General features: G+C 39.8%; 1 protein-coding gene across 4 annotated transcripts in view; it reads left to right on the plus strand.

Moving 5' to 3' along the window:
* Positions 1 to 21,456, plus strand: part of LOC131061524 (sodium-dependent phosphate transport protein 1, chloroplastic) — a 313,012-nt gene that overhangs the window by 187,704 nt on the left and 103,852 nt on the right. For all 4 annotated transcript variants that reach the window (XM_057995252.2, XM_057995254.2, XM_057995251.2 and 1 more), the window contains exon 7: positions 16,562 to 16,699. In XM_057995252.2, coding sequence (XP_057851235.1) covers positions 16,562 to 16,699 — 138 coding nt within the window. The remainder of the gene's footprint in view (positions 1 to 16,561; positions 16,700 to 21,456) is intronic.

The following is a 21,456-nucleotide window of genomic DNA, read 5'->3' on the forward strand; positions in this document are numbered from 1 at the left end:
ATTTTGCAGAATTCCCCATAACATCAATCTGTAATAAAATAATTAAATAGTAACCTTAGGATAAGGAATAATATTTAATTAAATCGCTTATAGCTCCAGTATTGATTATCAACAAATCCGGATGAGGCTGAGCAATGAGGATCACTGAACTGTGCTAGATCAAGACCAAATCCAGGACTGCCAAAAATAGAATGCTCAAACTGCCACTTACTAAAAATAGTAAGTCATGAAATAATGCTCCAAAAATCGTGATCTTCGCAACTAGAGAAAGAGCTTGGTGAGCTTAGCAACTCTGCACCATCCTGACGTCCAAACCCTAACTTAATAAAAATAGGAAGTTCACATTCCATCCCTGACAATCTTGGTCGGAACTCCAAAGAACATGGAAACCCTAATTCACCTTTCCACATAGCCTACGGGTCTCTGGAATAGGCCAATGGACCACTGAATGCATCATCACAAGGAAGGGGACATTACAATCCACCCTTCCCAAAATTGCTTGTCCTCAAGCAATCGCAAGTGAGGATGCTGTAAAACCTCCTCATTCTCCCATGTAGCATCCTCCATCGGTAAGTCCTTCCACTTAACCAAATACTCTCGGATGGTCCTCCTCCTCAACAATCGTTCTCTGACATCAAGGATGGCCTCAGAAACTAGCACCAATTCTCCCTCTTCATCCAAAGGAGGCAAATCAGAAGAGACTATCACATTGTGCCCAAGCACCTTTTTGAGGCGTGACATGTGGAAGACATTATGTACTCGACTACTCGCTGGTAGCTCCAACTCATAAGCCACAACTCCCACTCTCTTGATGACCCTGAATGGTCCATAAAAATGTGGCTTGAGTTTTTCCGCTCCACTCTTCTTGAGAGTAGATTGTTTGAAGGGCTGAAGTCTTAGGTAGACCATGTCATCAACCTCAACTGAGCGCTCAATACGCTGCTAATCAGCATACAACTTTTGCCGATTCTGTGCAATCTGGAGGTTGTCCTTCAATGCCTTCAGAATATCCTTACACTGCTGAACCATATCCCTAGCCTGAGGTGCTCTACTATCTCCAAACACCAAATCAACAAAACTAGGGGCCTCATAACCGTATAGTGCCATGAAAGGTGACATCTTGATGGACATGTGATAAGTGGAATTATAGTAGTATTCACCATGATGTAGCCATTTTACCCATGCCTTCTGCTTCTCTAAAACGTAGTTCCTCAAGTAACCTTCCAACCACTTATTTACTATCTCTGTTTGTCCATCTGTTTGGGGATGCTAACTCGTGCTTGGGGTGAGCACAATACCACATAATCTGAAAATCTCTTGCCAGAAGGAGCTTAGGAACTTGTTGACCCTATCACTCACAATATTTTTAGGCAGCCTATGTAGCCTAAACACCTCACGGAAGAACAAATCAACAACCTGAGCTGTTGTTAATGAGTTGGTGATGGCGAAAAAATGAGCAAATTTTGTTAATCTATCCACCACCACATAGATACAATCCTTCCCACTAGCCTTTGGCAACCCAGTGATGAAATCCATAGAGACACTTTCCCATTTTTGACTGGGAATTGGCAATGGTTGCAATAGGCTAGTGGGTGTTGTGTGTTCATCCTTGTTCTTTTGACAAGTATGGCATTCCCTAATGTACTTCAAGACATCTCTCTTCAACCCTTTCCAACAGATCTGCTTGTAAGTCTTAAAAAAACCTTGGTGGGAAGCAAGAGGAATGTCGTGAAAAGTCTGCAATACCCTCTCCTTCAACTTAGATTCAGGTAGAAGAAGGATCCTTCCCTTATACAAAATCAATCCATCAACCAAACTGTACTTTTCACCATGAAAAGTGCCTTCAACAATGCTGGTTGCAAACTGATTTTTGGCATAATCAGCAAGCAATAGGTCCCTCCAATTAGCAGTGAGCTCACATATAGAGCTTAGATGGGGTCTTCGTGAAAGTGCATCTGCCACTATGTTGTTTTTCCCTTTGACATACTCAATGTCGAAGTCATAAGCTGTAATGTCCCCTTCTCCGCAGTGATTAGTTTTGTTGGCTGCTAGCCTAGTTTGGAGGCTCATAGGCTAGTCGGGGGCAGAAATTAGGGTTTCCTATTTTCTAGGAGGATTCTTTGGTGATTTCAGGGGCTATATGTGGGAGTTTGACAGTTTGGATTCTGGATTCCTTCTGGGTTTTCAGAGAGCTTCAGGATGGTTTGACATGCATCTGCATCAGGTGATTTTTTCCAGACTTATTATTTTTAGTAAGTACGACGATTGCTCAGAATGTGGTTAAAATCATTTTGGAAACACTTACTATTTTTAGCAATATGCTATTTTTAGTAAGTACTATTTTTAGCAGGATGTCAGCAGGCTTGTTCAGATGGCTATTTCCGACAAGTTAGTTTGAGCAGTTGGTCTTCCCTCATTTTTTGGTGCTATTCTTGGCAAGGGTTCCTCAGCTCAGTTCAGTGACTATTTTTGGCAGGGCAATTCTCTCAGCTTGTTTCCCCATATCCTTGGAGCTTGTTTTGGCAGGTTCAGTATTTGATGAAAAATGGTGTTTTAAATTAAATTATAACTTAAGGCAAAGGTTGGACGATTTATTTAAAAGGGGTTGCTTAAGTTATATTGATATATAAGTCATTTCCTTAATTATATATTGGGTGATTTATTGTTGAGAAAAAATACTTTATAAAGTGAAATATTAATATGGCAAGATGGACGCCTTATGGAGAAATAAGTTAATTTTATAATATATTTCACTTATCCACCTTGGATGCCACATTATGATTTTATTGTCATTTTTATAAAGAATGTTTGCTCCTATGGGAAGGTCGATTTGGAGAAAGGAGAAATGAAATGTAATTTCAAAATAATGTGAAGTGAATGTGCATTTGGTTTTGGCGTTCATTTGGAGGGATTGTGAATTTGAAATTGAGCCATCAAAATCTATAAATGAGAGTGTGGGGCTTCTCATTTGGTATGAAATGAATTTGTATCGTTATGTTGCTGAATTGGTGATTGAAAATCTGAGCTTCAAAGTGTGGCTTCCTAGCTAAGTCTTCGTACTTGCAAGATAGTACCTAGCTGTGTCCATGTATTCCCAGTGTTGTTGGTGAGTGAGTTGCAGATTGTGGAGTGTTTTATTTGAGATTGGAGTGTTTTCTGGTTGCTGGTCGCGGGACTACTGAAAGTGTATTTTGCTCACACCACTTGGCCAGGCGATTCTATCATTCTGGGTACCGGCTCATCCTTCCTTCCTACCACTGGCAATGCATATTGTAAGTTTTTAGCATCTTATTTTGAGTGTGGATTTTTATATTGAAAATTGAACTTCCAAGGTTAGGTGTTGGGTTTTGTGAATGCATTGGGAAGCGTGCAAAAAAAATATGGGTGTTTCGATGGCTTTCCTTGGGTTTGTTTTCATTGTGGCGGGTATAGCAATTGGTTAGAACAGATTTTGGGTGAATTGGGTGAGTAATGAGAGAGTTATGAGCGTTTTAGTGAATCCACAGGCTGCTAGTTTTGCAATTCCAGCCTGGAGATTTTTTATGTTAGCAGGAATTTCATGTTCTTAATTGGATGTTCAGCATTACTCTCTTCTCACATTATCTTGATTATTGTAAGGTTAAGTAGTACTACTACTAACCAATTCTGCCTTGTAAATCTCACCCCGCTGAAAAGTGGAAGAGGCTGGCTTGCTGCCTATTTTCAAGTAAATTGTAATTCAGTCCTCCCACTTCATAAGTGGTCGAGTGATGTCTGATTGTAATGGTCCTCTTGCTGCATAAGCGGTTGAGTTGAGTTTGTTTTGTAATTTCAGTCCTCCCGCTGAAATATTGCGGCCGAGTGATTTGTGCCTTGTGTGTTTCTCTTGGCTGGTTCACCGCCAAGTTTCTTGCATCCCCGCTGGATAAGCGGAAGGGGCTGGCTTGCCGCCCAGTATTGTATTTCATTTCATCTTTCAGCCGTTTGAGATCTAACGATCCCCAATTCACCGTATGCTCTCACCTTCCCACATTGGGCACTTGGTGATCAAAAAGTGGAAGGGTTGCAATCTTCAGCAAGTTTTCAATTTATGCTTTCTAACCTTAACGGGTTATTTGTTGTGGATGATTGTTATTGGCCTAAAAACAAAAAAAAAACAACTGGGATATTACATAAGCCTGAAGCTTACTAACCAACTTCTGTTGCCTTTCATTCAAATCTTTCTGGTGCATGAAATGCTTAAGACTGTTATGATCAGTCTTAACAACGAACCTACTTCCCACCATATACTGCCTGAATTTCACAAGGGCATGCATTATGGCAAGCATCTCCTTGTCATAAATTGAATATAGCCTTTCAGGTCCTCTCAGCTTTCTACTTTCAAAGACAATAGGATGCTTGTCTTGCATAAGAACTGCACCAACACCTTCTCCTGATGCATCACATTGGAGTTCAAAAGGCTTGGTGATTGGTAAGGCCAAAACTGGGTATGAGCTCATGATTTCCTTAAACTGATCAAACGCTATTTGTGCCTTTGCAGACCACTCAAAGGCTCCTTTCTTAGTGAGATCTGTGTGGGGGGGGCAGCCAATTGAGAATAACCCTTCACAAACCTTCTGTAAAAACCGCATAGACCCAAGAATCCTTTCAAATGAGTTATGTTCTCAGGTGGTGGCCAATCAAGGATAACTCTAATCTTTTTTAGGAGCCACCTTCACACCCTTTGCATTGATGATGTGCCCCAAGTAGAGCAACTCCTTCATTCCAAACTTACACTTAGATTCTTTGGCAAACAATGATTCAGACTTCAGAATGCTAAGAATTTCCTCTAAGTGTTGTAAGTGCTCCTTCCAAGACTTGCTGAAGATGAGAATGTCATCGAAGAATATGAGCACAAACTTCATCAATTGCTTTTGAAAGATCCTGTCCATGCAGGACTGAAATGTGGTTGGAGCATTAGTCAAACCAAAAGACATGACTAGAAATTCAAAATGCCCAAAGTGGCATCTGAAAGTAGTATTCTCAACATCAGAAGCCCTCATTCTGATTTGATGGTAGCCCGATCTGAGATCTATCTTGGAGAATTACACGACACCATGCAGCTCATCAATCTTCGGAATGGGGTACCGATTCTTGATGGTTTTCTGATTTAAGGCTCAGTAATCCATGCACATACGCATGGTCACATCCTTCTTCACCAATACAACAGCCAAAGCAAAGGGGCTCTTGCTTGGCCAATGTAACCCATGCCTAGAAGCTCCTTAATGGATTTCTCAATATTGTCCTTCTGCTTCTTTGGGTAACAGTAAGGAGTAGTCATGATAGGCTTATTACCTTCTTCCAACTCAATGATGTGTTCAGTACCATGCTCAGGCGGCCTACCCAGGGGTGGAGTCTCAAACACCTTGCTCCTCTTTGAAATCAAAGCCTGATGGTCTTCAGGATAGCTTCTCTTTTCTTCAGATGAGTGGGATGGCATGACCATACACTCAAGAGATCTTCTAAGTGGCGGATTTCCAAAGACCTTGCTCTTGTCTATGATTAGAGCTTGAATATCAGTAGCGTAGCTGCCCTTGTCTTCTAATGGGTTTGATGGCATTATCACACATTCTACTGCCCACTCTACTTGGTTATGACGGATCAGTTTCTCCATCCTCTTCAGGGATACAATCCGAGGCCCCCCATTAGACATCCCTCGCAAAACCACCTTCTTTCCTTCAGTCATGAACTTTAACTCCATGGTTTGCAAGTTAAGAGTGATCTCACCAAGAGATCACAACCATTGAATGCCAAGGACCACATCATCGGTCCCTCCAATATTGAAAACATAGAAGTCATCCTTGACTTCATAATTACCAAGCTTCATTGACATGTTTGACACCATCCATTTACAACAAATTGTTGATCCATCAGCCACCATGACCTTGAAGTCTTCAACATCATCAGTGATAAGACCTCTCTTGGCAACAATCCTAGCATCAATGAAGTTGTGAGTTGCTCCGGTATCAATTAGAGCAACAAGTTGATGCTCTCCAAATGCTCCTCGAACTCTGAATGATTCATTCTTGTGTAAGCTAGAGAGTTGGGCAACTATACCCTTATCATCTTGATCACTTTCAGGCCCTTCTGGAGCCTCTTCATACTCACTTCCCTTCGAATCAGGCTGTTGTTTTGAATTTTCAGAATCTGATCCATTAGCTGAATATGCTTCCATTTGCCGAGCATTACCCTTTCCATGGCATCTATGACCCAGAACCCAAGGTTCCTTGCATGAATAACACAAATTCTTCCTCCGAAGTTCTTGACGGAGCTCATCATCCATCTGGGGAGGGAACTTCTTAGGCTGATTAGAAAATTTCTTCTTGTCTTTACAGAAGAGGAAAGGCTTTGACTGAAATCTAGACTTAGGGGCAGCCAACTCCATGCTTCTAGCCTTCTTGATTGCATCAGCCAAGGTGGGCGGGTCAAAGGCTTTTACCCAACCTCTCAATGGTTCTACAAGTCCTTCAGTGAATAGGACCACCTTGCTATTTGAGTTGTGCAAGCTCTCTAAACTTCACCTCTGGATCCTTGGTATCAAATCTTTCTATCAACTTGTTGGTGGATTCAACATAGGTATGGTTGGACGACTTTGGAGGAAATTCTCATTAAAAAAGGTTTATACTTGGTGTTATTTTAGAATTGGCTAAATTTGGCGTCCACTTGAGGGAATAATGTTTTTGTTGCCAAATAAAATATTACTATTCCTTGGGCGATTTATTGTTCAGGAAAAATATTTTATAAAGTGAAATATTAATAAGGTAAGATGGACGCCTTATGGAGAAATAAGTTAATTTTATAATATATTTCACTTATCTACCTTGGATGCCACATTATGATTTTATTGTCATTTTTATAAAGTATATTTGCTTCTATGAGAAGGTCGACTTGGAGAAAGGAGAAATGAAATGTAATTTCAAAATAATGTGAAGTGAATGTGCATTTGGGTTTGGCATTCATTTGGAGGGAATGTGAATTTGAATTTCGAGGCACAAAGTCTATAAATAAGAGTGATGGGGCTTTTGTTTTTGGTATCTGTTGTGCGTGTCGCACACACACCCCCGACTTTTGTTTTGCCCGTTGCTCTGCCTTGAAGAAAGAAGGTAAGTGTTCCGTGTTAGATAGATTAACCTGAAGCCAATAAGAATCCTGAATTTAAGCTCACGCGATGAGGGGTCTAAATAACCAAATCGAATCCGAAGTTACCCCTGTTGCCCTACAAGTTCTGAGAAGAAGTCTAAATCGCGCCTCTCAGACCCTTTGAAAGTGCCGATAAGTCTCCCCAAAATTCGGCTCAAGAGACCAAAACGCAAAGTTCGAAAGCCCACAAAACCGGCTAAAAGGCCAAGTCACGCGATTCGGCCTCTAAGACTGAAAAACCACTCAAAGACTCTCAAAATCGGCTTCTAGGCCGAAAATTACAAAAGGCCAAGTCTCACAAAGTAAGCCAATGAGCCGAAATTGGCTAATAAGGTTCAAATTCACGCCAAACCTTTATTTAGGCCGAAAATGGGGTAAGAGTTTGAATTCGTGCGAAAGCTCCCATTTAGCCGAAATGAGACCAAGTTTGCAAAGTTGCCTAGTAGGCCGAAACTAGGGCCAAGTACAAATTCGCGCGAGGGCTCATTTCAACCGAAAAACAAAACTTCAAAATCGTGCAATATCATCACATTGGTCGAAATCGTTCAAACTAAAGACCAAGGTTTCAAATTCGCAAAAAGTCCCATTTGGCCGAAAATCTCTAAGTCGGGCATTTTCCTGTGAATGGCTGAAGTTTTGCGAGAAAGGAAATAAAACTCAAAATTGCACAAAATCATCAGTTAGCCCGAAATTAGCCAGGCGACATAAGTGAGGGCATTTTAACTTAAAACTCAAAGATCGCGCATTTAATGGCAATGCCCGAGTTTCACCTGAAGGTGTCCAAAGGCTAAATGGTCGAAAGAGACATCAAATTCACAAATTCGACCCATAAACTAAAATCGGAAAATGAAACGTCCAAGTTCGCAAGTCCTCCAATATGCCGACAATCGTAAAAGAGATCAAAACTCGCAAAACGGCTTATTAGGCTGAAATGGGTGAAAAGATGATGAAGGACGTTAGGCTTTCAAATTGGCTCAAGAGGCCAAAAATAGAAAGGCTCTCAAAAAGACTTTAAATGTCGAAAATGAACAACAATATTAAAATCGCACCTTTTGGGTCAAATTGGCCGAACTTTTAAGTTAGGCGTTCAAATTTGGCAAATCTATAAAATTGCACATTTACTTTTAAAATCCAAATTTGGCTTAGGTACATTCTCACATTTTGCCTAAAGGGCCGAATTTCACCCTTAGTCGCCCAAGTAAGTGCAAATGAAAACTAAAGTGAGAAAAGGGTGTTTTAAATTAAAATCTCCCAAAACCTTCAAATCACCCGAAGTTTTAAAGGGAAGACATTTGTTGCAATAATATCTCGCAAAAGATATGAAATGCGTGAATTTTCATCGAGCGACATTAGATAAATTTAATATGATTGTTAAATTAATTTATTTAATTTTTCAAAATGATTATTAAAAGTGGAATTCACTGTTTGCAGATTGACGACAACCTGAAGCGCAAAGTGAAGCCTTGATCGCGATCAACGCCGGAAGAGGAAATGGAGGAACGCACCACAAAGTGCAAAACGAAGCATGGGGAAGTGCGCCACCGGACGACGAGTTGAAGTCCACCAGCCAAACTGAAGACAACGAACACAAAGTGCTACCAAATATGCATTCTTAGAAGGATACACAGCTAGATTTAATTCCAAAAATTCAGTTTCTAAAAACTGAAATTAATTATTGTAAAAAGAAAACTGCTTGTGGACCCCACCTAATGTATTCAAATTGAGGGGACATAGGCTAGTTATTTCCAACTACTCGATTGACCAGATTAAAGCCAAACAATTGTTGGTAGTTGAGAATATGGTTGGGGAGATAACTGAGGATTGAATGGGCATGGGTTAAAGTTGCCAAGTTCTAGAAGGCAGATTAGGACCCTTGGATGCAATCAATCATGGCCTCTGGTTCAAATTTGTAAAATCTATAAAAGGCAGAGGCCTTTCTCTTGTAAAGGGTTAGATTATTAGATTCTAGTTAGATAGTTAGAGTTTTTGTAGAGGGTTAGATTTTTTTAGAGTTAGTTTTCAGATTAGGAGTAGCATAGAAATGTTGCAGAGATTGTAGTAATAGCAACTAAAATCAATATTTGGACATTGATTTGGTGTTTATTATCTTGGTTTTATTTTGTTTGCATGGTTTCCTTCAGCACGTTAGATAGATCCTTTTGGTGTGCAGGTATTTGATGGATTCAAGTTCATACCATTGGGGATATGCTCATTGTGTATCCCTGTGTATGGTTAGTCTGAGCCTTTAAAATTGTGTTTAGTTCAATTGCAAGTGTTCGTTTGAGCTGCGCTTGAATTGGGTGCTTAGGCATGCACCTGCAGTCTGAAAATCTTCTAAGTCCCCTTGAAGATTGCATTGTTCTTGTGAGGTTGTGAGTTATTCTGGTCAAGCAGGGATTGGTTATGTCGAATTCGTCTACTCGCACACTAGCCTTGTTAATTTTAGGTCTCCTAAACCCTTCTCCTTTGATTTTATTCCCAGCTTGAGGAACGCAGCATCGTTAGATGCAAACCAACTTGTTGCAATCGTAAGGCCCCTTGTGCTCCCAGCAAAACACATCAATCACTGAGTTATCCTGCAGTCATGAACTGACAGTTGGAACCTTGAGGTCATCCCCTTTGATCAATTAAAAACAACATTAGGGATTCCTTACACAAGAGAGGATAGGATACTCAGCGAGTAAATTCTATTTTGTGTTGGACGGATAGAGTTGTAGCGATACGATTTTAGCCACGTCAACAATATCCATGAATATTTGTAATGAAGTGTTGCCAAAGTTGAGCTTTGAAGTTGAGAGCTTTCTAGCAACCATCAGTTTTGTACTTGAAAGACAGTGCCTAGGTAATTATTTGTGACCATCTTTCATCCAGAGAGATAGATTGTGCTGATCGAAGTGATTGGGAGATTTTCAGTTTTTGGTGTGTTGGGTGTGTTTCTAGTTTGCTGGTTTTTGGAGTGGTTGTAAGTGATTTTCAGTCATATCTTCCTGCTCAAGTGTCTATTTGTTTTGGGTATTTTCTCATTCATTTCCTATGTCCCGAGCAATTCATCTTGTAAGTTTTGTTGGTTTTCTTTTAGTACTGAATTTTATTATGCAAGTCAAAGTTTTCTGCTGTAAATGCTTTATGCTGGGAGTGCTTTGGGTTGTGTGCCATGGGTTTGGGCATTGTTAGTTGATGTCTTTCATTTTCATCCTTATTGCCATCATTGTCTCTTTCATTTGCATCTGTTTGGAGGTAATTCTGAGGAGTGTGGAAAGAGTATGAATAAATTAGTGAGTTCTTAGCTTGTTGGTCTATGTGTTTTTAGCGTGTTGGGAGTATATTAGATTTAGAGATTTTTCGTTTTGGAGTGTCTTGTTGTGTGTTGGTTATTGGGTGTGTGGGTTCTTTTGTGTGGAGAGAAAGTGATCTTGGTAATTGTTTGCAATTGTTGGTTCTTCATTGTTATCTTCTATGATTCATATTGTAATGCTGGTAGTAGGACTAATAGAAATTTCTTTGATCTCTCCTAGTCCCACTGCATAAGTGGAAGAGGCTGGCCTTGCCGCCTAGTTTGGACAGTGATTCTAGTAATTTTGTAATCCATGTTTGCATTGTAAAGTTGATTAGTAGTACTAACAGCTATATTCTTGGATTGTTGTTCTTTGGCCCACTGCATAAGTGGAAGAGGCTAGCTTGCCGCCTTCTTATCTATTGTAACTCTGTCCTCCTGCTGAATAAGCGATTGAGTTGATTGTAATCTCATTTTCAGTCCTCCCGCTGAATAAGCGGTGGAGTTGATTGCTATTTCATTTCTAGTCCTCCCGCTGCATAAGTGGTAGAGTGACTGTTCTTCAGTTTCTTGTATCAACCTTGGTTGGTTTACCGCGAAGTGATTTTTTAATATTCTCCATATCCCGCTGAAAAGTGGAAGGGGCTGGCTTGCCGCCCAAGCATTGTATTATTTCCAATTATTTGAAGCTAACAATCCCCTCAACATCGTATGCTCTCACCTTCCCATATTGGGCACTTGGTGATCAAAAAGTGGAAGGGTTACAATTTCAGCATTATTGTATCTTGATTTCCTAACCTTAACGGGTTCTTGTTGTGATTGTAACTGGAAATAAATTGAAAAAATTGTGGGGATATTACAGAAATGCTTGCCATAATGCATGCTCTTGCGAAGTTTAGGCAGTATCTTGTGGGGAGTAAGTTTGTTGTTAAGACTGATCATAATAGTCTTAAGCACTTTATGCACTAGAGGGACTTGAATGAGAGAAAACAAAAATGGCTGAGTAAGCTACAGGCTTACGACTTTGACATTGAGTATGCCAAGGGGAGGAATAACATTGTGGCCAATGATTTGTCTGGAAGACCCCACTTGAGCTCTTTGTGTGAGCTTACTGCAGATTGGAGGGACTTGTTGCTTGCTGATTATGCCAAAAATCAATTTGCAACCAACATCATTGAGGGTACTTTTCATGATGAAAAGTACAAATTTGTTGCTGAGTTGATTTTATACAAGGGAAGGATCTTCATTGTGCCTAAATCTAAGCTCAAGGAGAAAATTTTGCAGACCTTCCATGACATTCCTCATGCTGGTCACCAAAGTTATTTCAAGACGTACAGGCAGATCTGAGAAATTTTTTCTTGGAAAGGATTGAAAAATGATGTCTTGAGCTACATCAAGAAGTGTCATACATGCCAAAAGAACAAGGATGAGAATACTTTACCGACTGGTTTGTTACAACCTTTGTCCATTCTCAGTCAGAAATGGGAAAGTATATTCATGGCTTTCATCACAGGGTTGCCACGGGCCATGGGGAAGGATTGTATATATGTTGTGGTGGACAGATTGACCAAGTTTGCTCACTTTTTTGCCATCACCAGCTCCTTTATAACAGCTCAAGTTGTTGATGTGTTATTTTGAGAGGTGTTCAAATTGCATGGATTGACAAAGAACATTGTAAGTGATAAGGACAATATGTTCCTCAGTACCTTTTGGCAGGAGATCTTCAGACTATGTGGTATTGTGCTCACTCCAAGCACAAGTTATCACCCACAGACTGATGGGTAGACTGAGATTGTGAATAAGTGCTTGGAAGGCTATCTCAGAAATTATGTCTCGGAGCAGCAGAACGCTTGGGTAAGATGGTTTCACTTAGGGGAGTATTGTTACAACTCCTCCTATCACATGTCCATCAGAATGTCACCATTCATGGCACTATATGGTTATGAAGCTCCTAGCTTTGCTGATTTGATATTTGGTGATAGCAGAACCCCTCAAGTGAAGGATATGATGCAACAGAGTTAGGATATTTTGAGGTCTTTGAGGGACAATCTCCAGCATGCACAGGATTAGCAGAAGTTGTATGCTGATCAACAGCTGGTTTAGCGCACCTTTAAGGTGAGCGACATGGTTTACTTGAGGCTCCAACTTTACAGACAATCTACTCTCAAGAAGAGTGGAGTTGAGAAATTAAAGCCACGTTTCTATAGGCCTTTCAGAGTCAACAGGAGAATGGGAGAAGTGGCGTATGAGTTGGAACTTGCGGCAAGCAGCAAAATTCATAATGTATTTCATGTGTCTAGCCTTAAGAAGGCTCTTGGACATAATGTGGTAGCTTCAACAGAGTTGCCTCCAGTAGATGAGGAGGAAGAGTTGGTTTTGATTCTTGAAGCTATCATTGACTTCAGGGGGCGTTCTTTGAGAAAAAGGGTGATCAACGAGTACTTGATCAAATGGAAAAACTTACCAGTTGAGGATGCCACTTGGGAGAATGAGGAGATTCTGTAGCATCCAGGCTTGCGATTGCTTGAGGGCAAGCAATCTTGGGGAGGGCGGACTGTAATGTCCCCTTCTCAGTAGGAGGTAATCAGTGGTCCATTAGCCTATTTTGGAAACTCGTAGACTGATTGGAATGAGGAATTAGGGTTTCCTATTTTCTAGGAGGATTCCTCGTAGTTTTCAGGGATATTCTGGTTGGAGTTTGGTAGAAAGAATTGAGGTTTCCTTCTGGGTTTTCTGTAAGTTACGTAGTGGTATGACATGCAATCAGTTCAGGGGAGTTTGCAAAACTTACTATTTTTAGTAAGTTGATGTTAGATGACTGGATTTTGGGGTTTTTCTGGGTTTTTCGAGCTCATTCACAGGGTTTGACGAGCATGTTTTTTGGAGTTTTTTCTAACTTACTATTTTTAGTAAGTGTCAGTTCAGGTAGTTCTATTTTTGGCAGTTCAATGCAAAGCTCCGACCTAGTTCAGTTTGATGGTTTTTAGAACTTCAATTCATAGTTCAATTTGGTACTAATTAGTATTTGTTTTGCAAGTGATTTATTAAATATTAATACTTTATTCTAAAGTTTAATATTTAATCATATTGTTGGATGACTTAGGAAACAAATAGTGCATCTTATTCAAAAATTTATTTGTTCTCCTAAGTCTGGCATCAAGGATGGAATATATGCTCATGTATAATGTTTTTTTTATGTTTTTAAGTTTGGACCAAGGAGAAAGTTTGAATTTTGTCCCTCGGGAAGGGGACGCCAAGTCAAGGACATGCTTGAAATGAAATCCAAATGATAAGAAAGGAATTTGGACACCATTTGAATGTGAATTTGAGTTTTATAATCTATAAATATGAGAGCTTGGCCTCTCATTTGGCATCTATAAAGAAAATTATAATGAAGTGCTGCCAAAATTTGGAGTGAAACTTCAGGGAATGCATACCTCCTAGCTACTGCTTGGTTTCTTGCTTGCAATACAACAACTAATTGAGCTTGTAAGTGCTCTTCATCCAGAGCAATAGATTTGAGGAACAATGTTGCAGATTTGTGTGTCAATTTCAGATATTTTGGAGTGTTTTCTGAGTGTTCATGCTGCTGTTTGGTGTGTGTGCTGAAGTAGAAATCTGTTCGTGAGGCCCTATGTGTTCGCCAAGTCATTCTGGGTATTGGCTCTAATTAATTCTCTCCCCTAGGCGATGGAGTCTACCAATTTGCTGATTGGAATTTTATAATGCAAATAGCACTTCCCAGTTGGGTGGTACCATTCCTTGGTTGCCTTGGGTTGCGTGTAGGTTGGTGGTGTTGTTCGCGGTGCAAGTTTGAGGTTCTTGTTGCATCATCTCAATCTTAGCTTTCATTTTCTTTTGTTCTTGTGTCATTCCGTGAAGTTTTAGGCGAGTTATGAGCATAACAATGATTTTGGTAGTGGTTGTTTTCTGCGTGTTATGCATACAACAGATTGTTTTTTTCAGTTTAGTGATTAGTGGTGTGTTATTTCTCTATGGGTGTGTTTGAGTTTTCTAAGTGTGTTAAGCTTGGAGGTATTCATCAGTATTGGATAGTATTATCTCTCGATTCTTTGCATTGTATCTCTTTATTGTAAGGTTGGATAGTAGTACTAACAGCCATTTCTGGATTGTAAAGCAAACCCCCGCTGAAAAGTGGAAGAGGCTGGCTTGCTGCCTACATTTGTCTTTGTAATACCGTTCTCCCGTTGCACATGCAGTAGAGTGATTTTAATTTCCATTCATGTCCTCCCGCTGCATAAGTGGTAGAGTTGATTTGTAATTTTTTTGTATTGTCCTCCCGCTGCATAAGCGGTTGAGTTGAGTTTGTTTAGTAATAAGTCCTCCTGTTGAAATATCGCAGTAGAGTGATTTGTGCTTGAGTGTGTTCTTGTTTACTTGGCTAGTTTACCGCTAAGTTTCCTTATTTTACTCGCTAGAAAGTGGAAGGGGTTGGCTTGCCGCCCATTATTGTAATAAGCATTTTCAGAAGTTTGCATGTAATGATGCCCTGCCACCGTATGCTCTCACCCTTCTAGCTTGGGCTCTCGGTGATCAAAAGGTGTAGGGTTCCTTTCAGTTGGTTTAGAGTTCTTTATTCTAACCCTAATGGGTGTTGGTGTGCTTGTAAAATTATTAAAAAATAAAAATAAAATTGTTGGAGATATTACATTAGGTTTTGTCATTTTGTAAGTATTTGAATCAGAATGTTTCTGTTTTGGTAGAAATTTACTAGAGTGTGAATTAACGTTTTGGATTAAGAAATATTTTTAGATGTTTTATATTAATCTTTTGTATCACTTCATGGTTTGTCATTAAGATGAAAAGGCATTCTGCACAAAGTGTGAGAGAAACATTTTGATTCATTTACATGAATTGGAAATACCACATCTTTAATTAAAATGAATTTTTTAATTAGTTTAATAATTATAAAACCGTAGAATAAACAAGAGTTGCGTAGCAGGTCAATTCTTGTCAATAATTGTTGATAGTAATGTGATATAAATCAGTAATATGTTCTACAAATTCGGTATATATATGTGTGTTTTTGAAGAATATTTAATTTTTTTGTATTTTCAAATGTTTGATAAATTGCCAAGTTTTTTTTTCATTTTTTTTCAAGTCTTGAGTTTTTAAAAATTTGGGCCTGCCAATTATTTCCGAGTCCAAGTTTTTCAATTATTCTTATAACAACTTTTTAAAATAATTAAGTATAAGCCATCTTTTAAAATGGAACTTAAAGTTACTTTTTAAACAACTTAAATTTAATTTTTTAATTATTTCCCTTTTCAATACTCCATTATCCTATTGAAAAAATTAAGAAAATAGGTTGATTCAGCGTTAATCTTATGCCAGAAGGAGACATGACAATCTCACAAAGATTCCCTCATGCACATATACTACTATGGTCATACATAAACCATGCAACGTTACAACTTACATTTTTTCATGCTAATGAATCCCTACACACAATTTCAACCATTAAACAGGATATAATGCCATGAATTACAGAGTACATAACTTCCATTCATGAGATTTCCAGCAACAAATATTGTTCAATAAACACAGATTAAGAACAAGACACTAGATTAAGTACAAATTAAGTGGAGTATTCTAAAACTTTGAGTTATTGCATAAATTTCAAATGAGTCTAAATTGCTAGAAATGACATTTTATGACAATTTATATATTTCTTTTTTTTGTAGTGTTGTAGAAATCCTTGAAAGGACATAATCTGCAACTTGCATACACGATATATCTAACTTTTAAGAATACATAAGTCCCACTCCATGTATTTGAGATCTAGGCATGTGCAAGTCAAGTCCCCATGGGAAGACTGGTAAGGCATGGCACTACATAAAGTTTTTACACTGCTTCCTAGATTGTGCTGAGAGAAATCCCCAGTGTGGGGTTATACTATGTTACCTGATGTTATTCTTATTTGAAATTCTTGTTCTATAATCTAATACAAGATGTATGCTTTTCAAGAAAGTAAAATGAATGGAATAAATGCTTCCATGCCTTGTTTCTAGTCTTTTGCATTTGGTATTCATCTATTTTTACTCTAAAGCAATGAACTATTTTCACTTAAAATTGTTGTTTCTGTTACTATATTTGGGTTGGGGACAGGTTTTAAAGTTTAACCTCACCGAGTCTGGGCTATTCTGTGTTCTTCCTTGGTTTACCATGGCTCTTTCTTCTAATTTGGGAGGATGGATTGCTGATACACTAGTGAGCAGAGGCACGTCAATCACAGTTGTTCGCAAGGTAAATCATCATTATTGGATACTATGAAATATTTCTACACTGTATAATCAAATTACATGCATGAAATCTTTATTTGGAAAAAAAATACCACATTCCCTAATTTTTTTATAAAATGCATAAGTACTTCATACAGGGTGATGCCCATACAATGCAGGCATTCAAAATGATGAAAATTGAGCAGAAAGGAACTTAAATTGAGTAAATTCAACAATTTAAGATTTAAAGGTTGCAAGCAGAGACATTTATCCATGATCTCTATAAGTATAATCAAGCTGTACAGGATTGAGTTTATTATTTGTGCATTAACATATTTCAGTGTAGTAGAATTTGATATTGTATAGGAAATTGTACATTTTAATTGAACTTAGATTGAATACACATCTGATCCACTGTGCAAACATGCCATATTTACTATGCTCATTTTCTCCTGCCCTATGAATTAAGATTGGACATTATTAGATAATTAAGATAATCTCTATTGATGTTTATTTCTTTAAGCACTACAGGTAGATACAAAGAGAAGCACACCCAGAAGTCCATGTTTTATATCTTATTTCTTCATGTTGTAGTCTGTGACAATGATTGGATAAAGTTCAAAATCTTGACAGAAGAATGGCTCATGCAAATGACATTAAGAAGAAAGAATTACTTCTGTGCTGCATTTAATCCTATTTCCTCTTATTTTTCTCAAAAACCAAGAATGCGAAAAAAAGGCATGAAGTCAATTATCTCTGCCTTCTTAATTTTCAACGTGTTAGGTATGGTATGTGTTTTACTTTTGAGCGTTCTATAGTTATTGTACTCTTCTTCTCCTACTCCATTGGTTGAGATTGGACATTTTTATATGTCAATGGAATCTCTTCCTCCATTTCCTCAAGTACTGCAGGTATATAACAACAAAAGTGTACTTAAAAGTCTGTCTTGAAGCTTCTTTTTCCCAGCTGAAGCTCATCACAAAGATTGAGTAAATTTAAGTAGCTTTCTACAGGATCACACATGCAAACAAAGTGAGATCAAACACAGTTGAACTTCTATGCTGCATCCTATTACGTGCTTAGTTTGCCAAACAAAATTTCATAAACGACATGTACCAAATGGCATTTGATCTAATAGCTAACTGAACTGGCCAAGGCTGAGAAGAAGCTGAATTCTAATTGAATCATCACATACCATAGTTTTAAAACTTAGCCCAGCAATGCAAAATTTTGGTTCAAACTTCAGAGTCTTGGACTGGGCAGAAACTCAGCATATTAAACAAGAATAGAAACTAGAGTTAGGCCATAGTTTTAAAAAATCAGTTCAGCAATGCGAGTGGAAACTAGAATTAAGCCATAGTTTTAAAACTCAGGCCAGCAATGCGAATGGAAGCTATAGTTAAGCCATAGTTTTAAAACTCGGTTTAATGTCGCCTATGAGGACTCAATCAAATTTTTGCCCTAAATCACTGTTCCATGTAGAACAATAAGTGGAATAGAATGCATACCTGATTGAGGTCCTGCAGTAAGTTAGAAAACTATTGAAAAATATATAACTAATCACATAAATCTTTTAAGAAATATAATAAGGCATAGCTTTACTATACCTAGGGTTAGGAATAGTTCACTTAACCATAGTTATATCTCATCTCTTATTAGAATTCAACCATAAGGGAAGAGTAAGGAGGAATGACAAGGTGACCAAGAGACCCTCTACCTTAGGCCCAAGGGCATAACTTTGGCCCCCTTGGCCTCATAGGACCATCAGTAAACTACCATGAGGTGGCCTACCTAGTGAGGTATCCTATCACTGTTTCTCCTTAGTCACTTCCATCCATATCCTCGTTCTTGTGATTGAGATTCCCCCTAATTCAATAATCAACCAGGAGAAAGAGATTGGAAAATATACAATAGGGTGTCTTGAGCGTTTTTCCCTTCTAAGTCCAAGAGAAGTGGACTCTGTCCTATACCCTCTTGGTCTCATGGGACCACCGGTCTACTACCATGAGGGGTAAACCTCTTTACCGTTCTCCCTCATATTTCATATAAAGAGTTCGATAGTTTTAAAACTATGGCCATTGCTAATCTTAATAATCAATCAGTGCATAAAAAGAGTTCAATATTATGCATGTATGATGATCAGTCGTAAACAACTGCACATCCTACTCAGTAATGAGCAGAAACAAATGATATTTATTATACTATGCTAAATAGTCATAACGTCACTGCTACATCAGTCAGTAGTGTTCAGATATAAATAATACTTAATATATCATGTATAAGGAACTCATAACACATTCCCAAATATATGTTTGAGGCTGCTGTTTATTTTATTGATTATTGTCTGCCCGAAACTGATCTCCTTCCTCCCTGTGATCTTTTTGGCCTTGATGATATTCTGATTTGATGAACCCTTAATGAGTATGCAACAATTGATAATTCCATCTCAGATATTTGTCTGTTAGTTGTTGGCTCCTTAAACCTGGTAGAGAGATGAGTTGTTACCCCTTTATTACACTGCTGATATAGTATTCTTTTAGTGTATGATATATGAGAGCTGATTCCCCCCTTGAGAAGGAATGCGATCAGCCTTAAATAGGCCATGATAAGATATGTGGTGAGGACGTATCTTTCCCTTATAACCCTTGCTAATAATTATCAATGATTAACACTTGCTTACGATCTTATCAATCATCGGTTGTTTATTAATGCAGTTCATGCCTTCTCCTTAGGTCTGTTTGCCCTCCCGGGTAAACGGTTAAATGCAGAAAGTAAATGCACAGAACATAATGGAAATATATTAAATAACCAGCCTCTGTATTAATTCCACAGTCCATGTACAATAAGTGCTTATAACATTACATCTGACACGACTAACATGATCATACTTCGAAGAAAAGGTACACAATATATAATACCCGAAGGGGTGCGACACAACCGTCGCGACTCCAACTACCTACCCGTCGGCCAACTAACTGACCGCCGTAACTCATTATTACCGACGACAACATAAACATATAACAACATAACATAATGATTATTCTCGGCAACATCATCCCCCCCAAGAAAAGAAGTCGACTCCGACGACTTAATACAAAATAGAGATGAACGGCACGCCAGTCGGGCCCGGATCTTATATACTTGCTGCATCCTCGCCCGAAAACTCTTTTCTGCTACCATCCAATGCTCAAGTGCGGATTTCACCAATATTGCTTCCTTTGCCATCACAGTCCTCCTGTGCCTAACCCAAACTTGTCTGCAAAACACGTTTTTCAGTCTCAGCTTCCACCAACTGCTACTCAATTGATACTATCTCCCTAGCCAATTTGTCCTCGAGAGCCACCCGTGCTGCTCTCCCGGCATCCAACTCCTGGGTACGCTGAACTAAGTCTCACGCGACTAGTGCCTCCAACTTGGTGGTCAGCTCCTCCCGAGCCCTCTGTGCATCCACCAAGGCAACCTCACGTCCAGTCGAGACATACTTTGAGTTCCTCAAAGCGTACCAGTCATGCCTGGAGGTGGCCACAATCCGCTGGCACAAATGCTAGGAGACACCTCGAATCCTCCATCACACTCCCCAAAGGCTAAAAACTGAACTGAATAACTCCTTGGTGTCATACAACTGCGTGGACCTGCAATGCCTTCCCTCGAACTCTGTTTGTTCCCAACCTCCAAATCCGCCTCCCTCTACGGCTTATGGCTTCCCTGCCAATGCTTAGCTGCGGGCTTCTTTCTCACAATACGGACAACCACAACACTTCCCGTGGTCTTCTGTGGCTCAAAATAAACTGGGGGTCTAGGGGCAACACCCCCAGCCGGGTCGAGGGGCAGCGCCCCTCGCGGGGTCTGGGGCAGCGCCCCAGAGGGGTCGAGGGGCAGCGCCCCCACCGCCAACACCAATTTGCAACCTTCAGAACCCCACGAAAGTCCATGGCACGCATCATTTCTGTGATATTTTATGATGTCAAAACCCTTCTTCTACACTCCAATATTTTCAGTGTCTAGGCTCCAGATGTCATCGAATCATTTTTGAATCCGTTGTCGTTTTTTTTTTTAAGGCACTGTAATGTCCCCGATGGCACCTCGGCCATACAACCTCCCTGTACGGTCAACAACAGCACTGGCACCTCCGATCGTGCGGTCAACACCCTCCACCATACGACTGTGTTTGTTTGTGCGGGGGCTGCGTTTATGTCTTCGTGCTCTGCGACAGCAGTGGTTTCCACCGCATGGTGGTGGACGTGCTACCGTACGATGGTTCCACCGCACGGTGGTCCCACCGTACGATGGTCCCACCGCACAGTGGTTCCACCGTCGGTGTTGCCACCGCACGGTGGTGCCACCGCACGATGGTTCCACCGCACGGTGGTTCCACCGCCGGTGGCCCCACCGTCGGTGTTGCCACCGCACAGTGGTTCCACCGTGGCTTTCTTCTCCTTTTTTCCGTACGGTCAGCTGACCCATACGGCCATACGATTTATATTTTTTTTTTCTTTTTTTTTCTTCTAGAGAGTCTTCTGCTGGGGTCCCCTGTCTCTGAGATCGCCCTTCATCCTTCTCAGTTTTCCTTGCCCAAGGGTCTCCTGTTGTGGTCTTGTGCCTCTTGAGTCGCCTGCCTCGCCTCTTAGGTCCCCTTCCATCCGCTCAGGTCCCCCTTTGGGCTCTCGGGTGTCCGTCCGGCCTCTCGGGTCCCCTGCGCGCTTCACGTGGTAGGGTTTCAATTTGGGCCTATTGGTGGCAAGTTTATTTTCCATGGCCATCCGAAGACCTGGAACCACAAAT

The sequence above is a fragment of the Cryptomeria japonica genome, chromosome 8, assembly GCF_030272615.1.
Source record: "Cryptomeria japonica chromosome 8, Sugi_1.0, whole genome shotgun sequence".
NCBI classification, from domain to species: domain Eukaryota; kingdom Viridiplantae; phylum Streptophyta; class Pinopsida; order Cupressales; family Cupressaceae; genus Cryptomeria; species Cryptomeria japonica.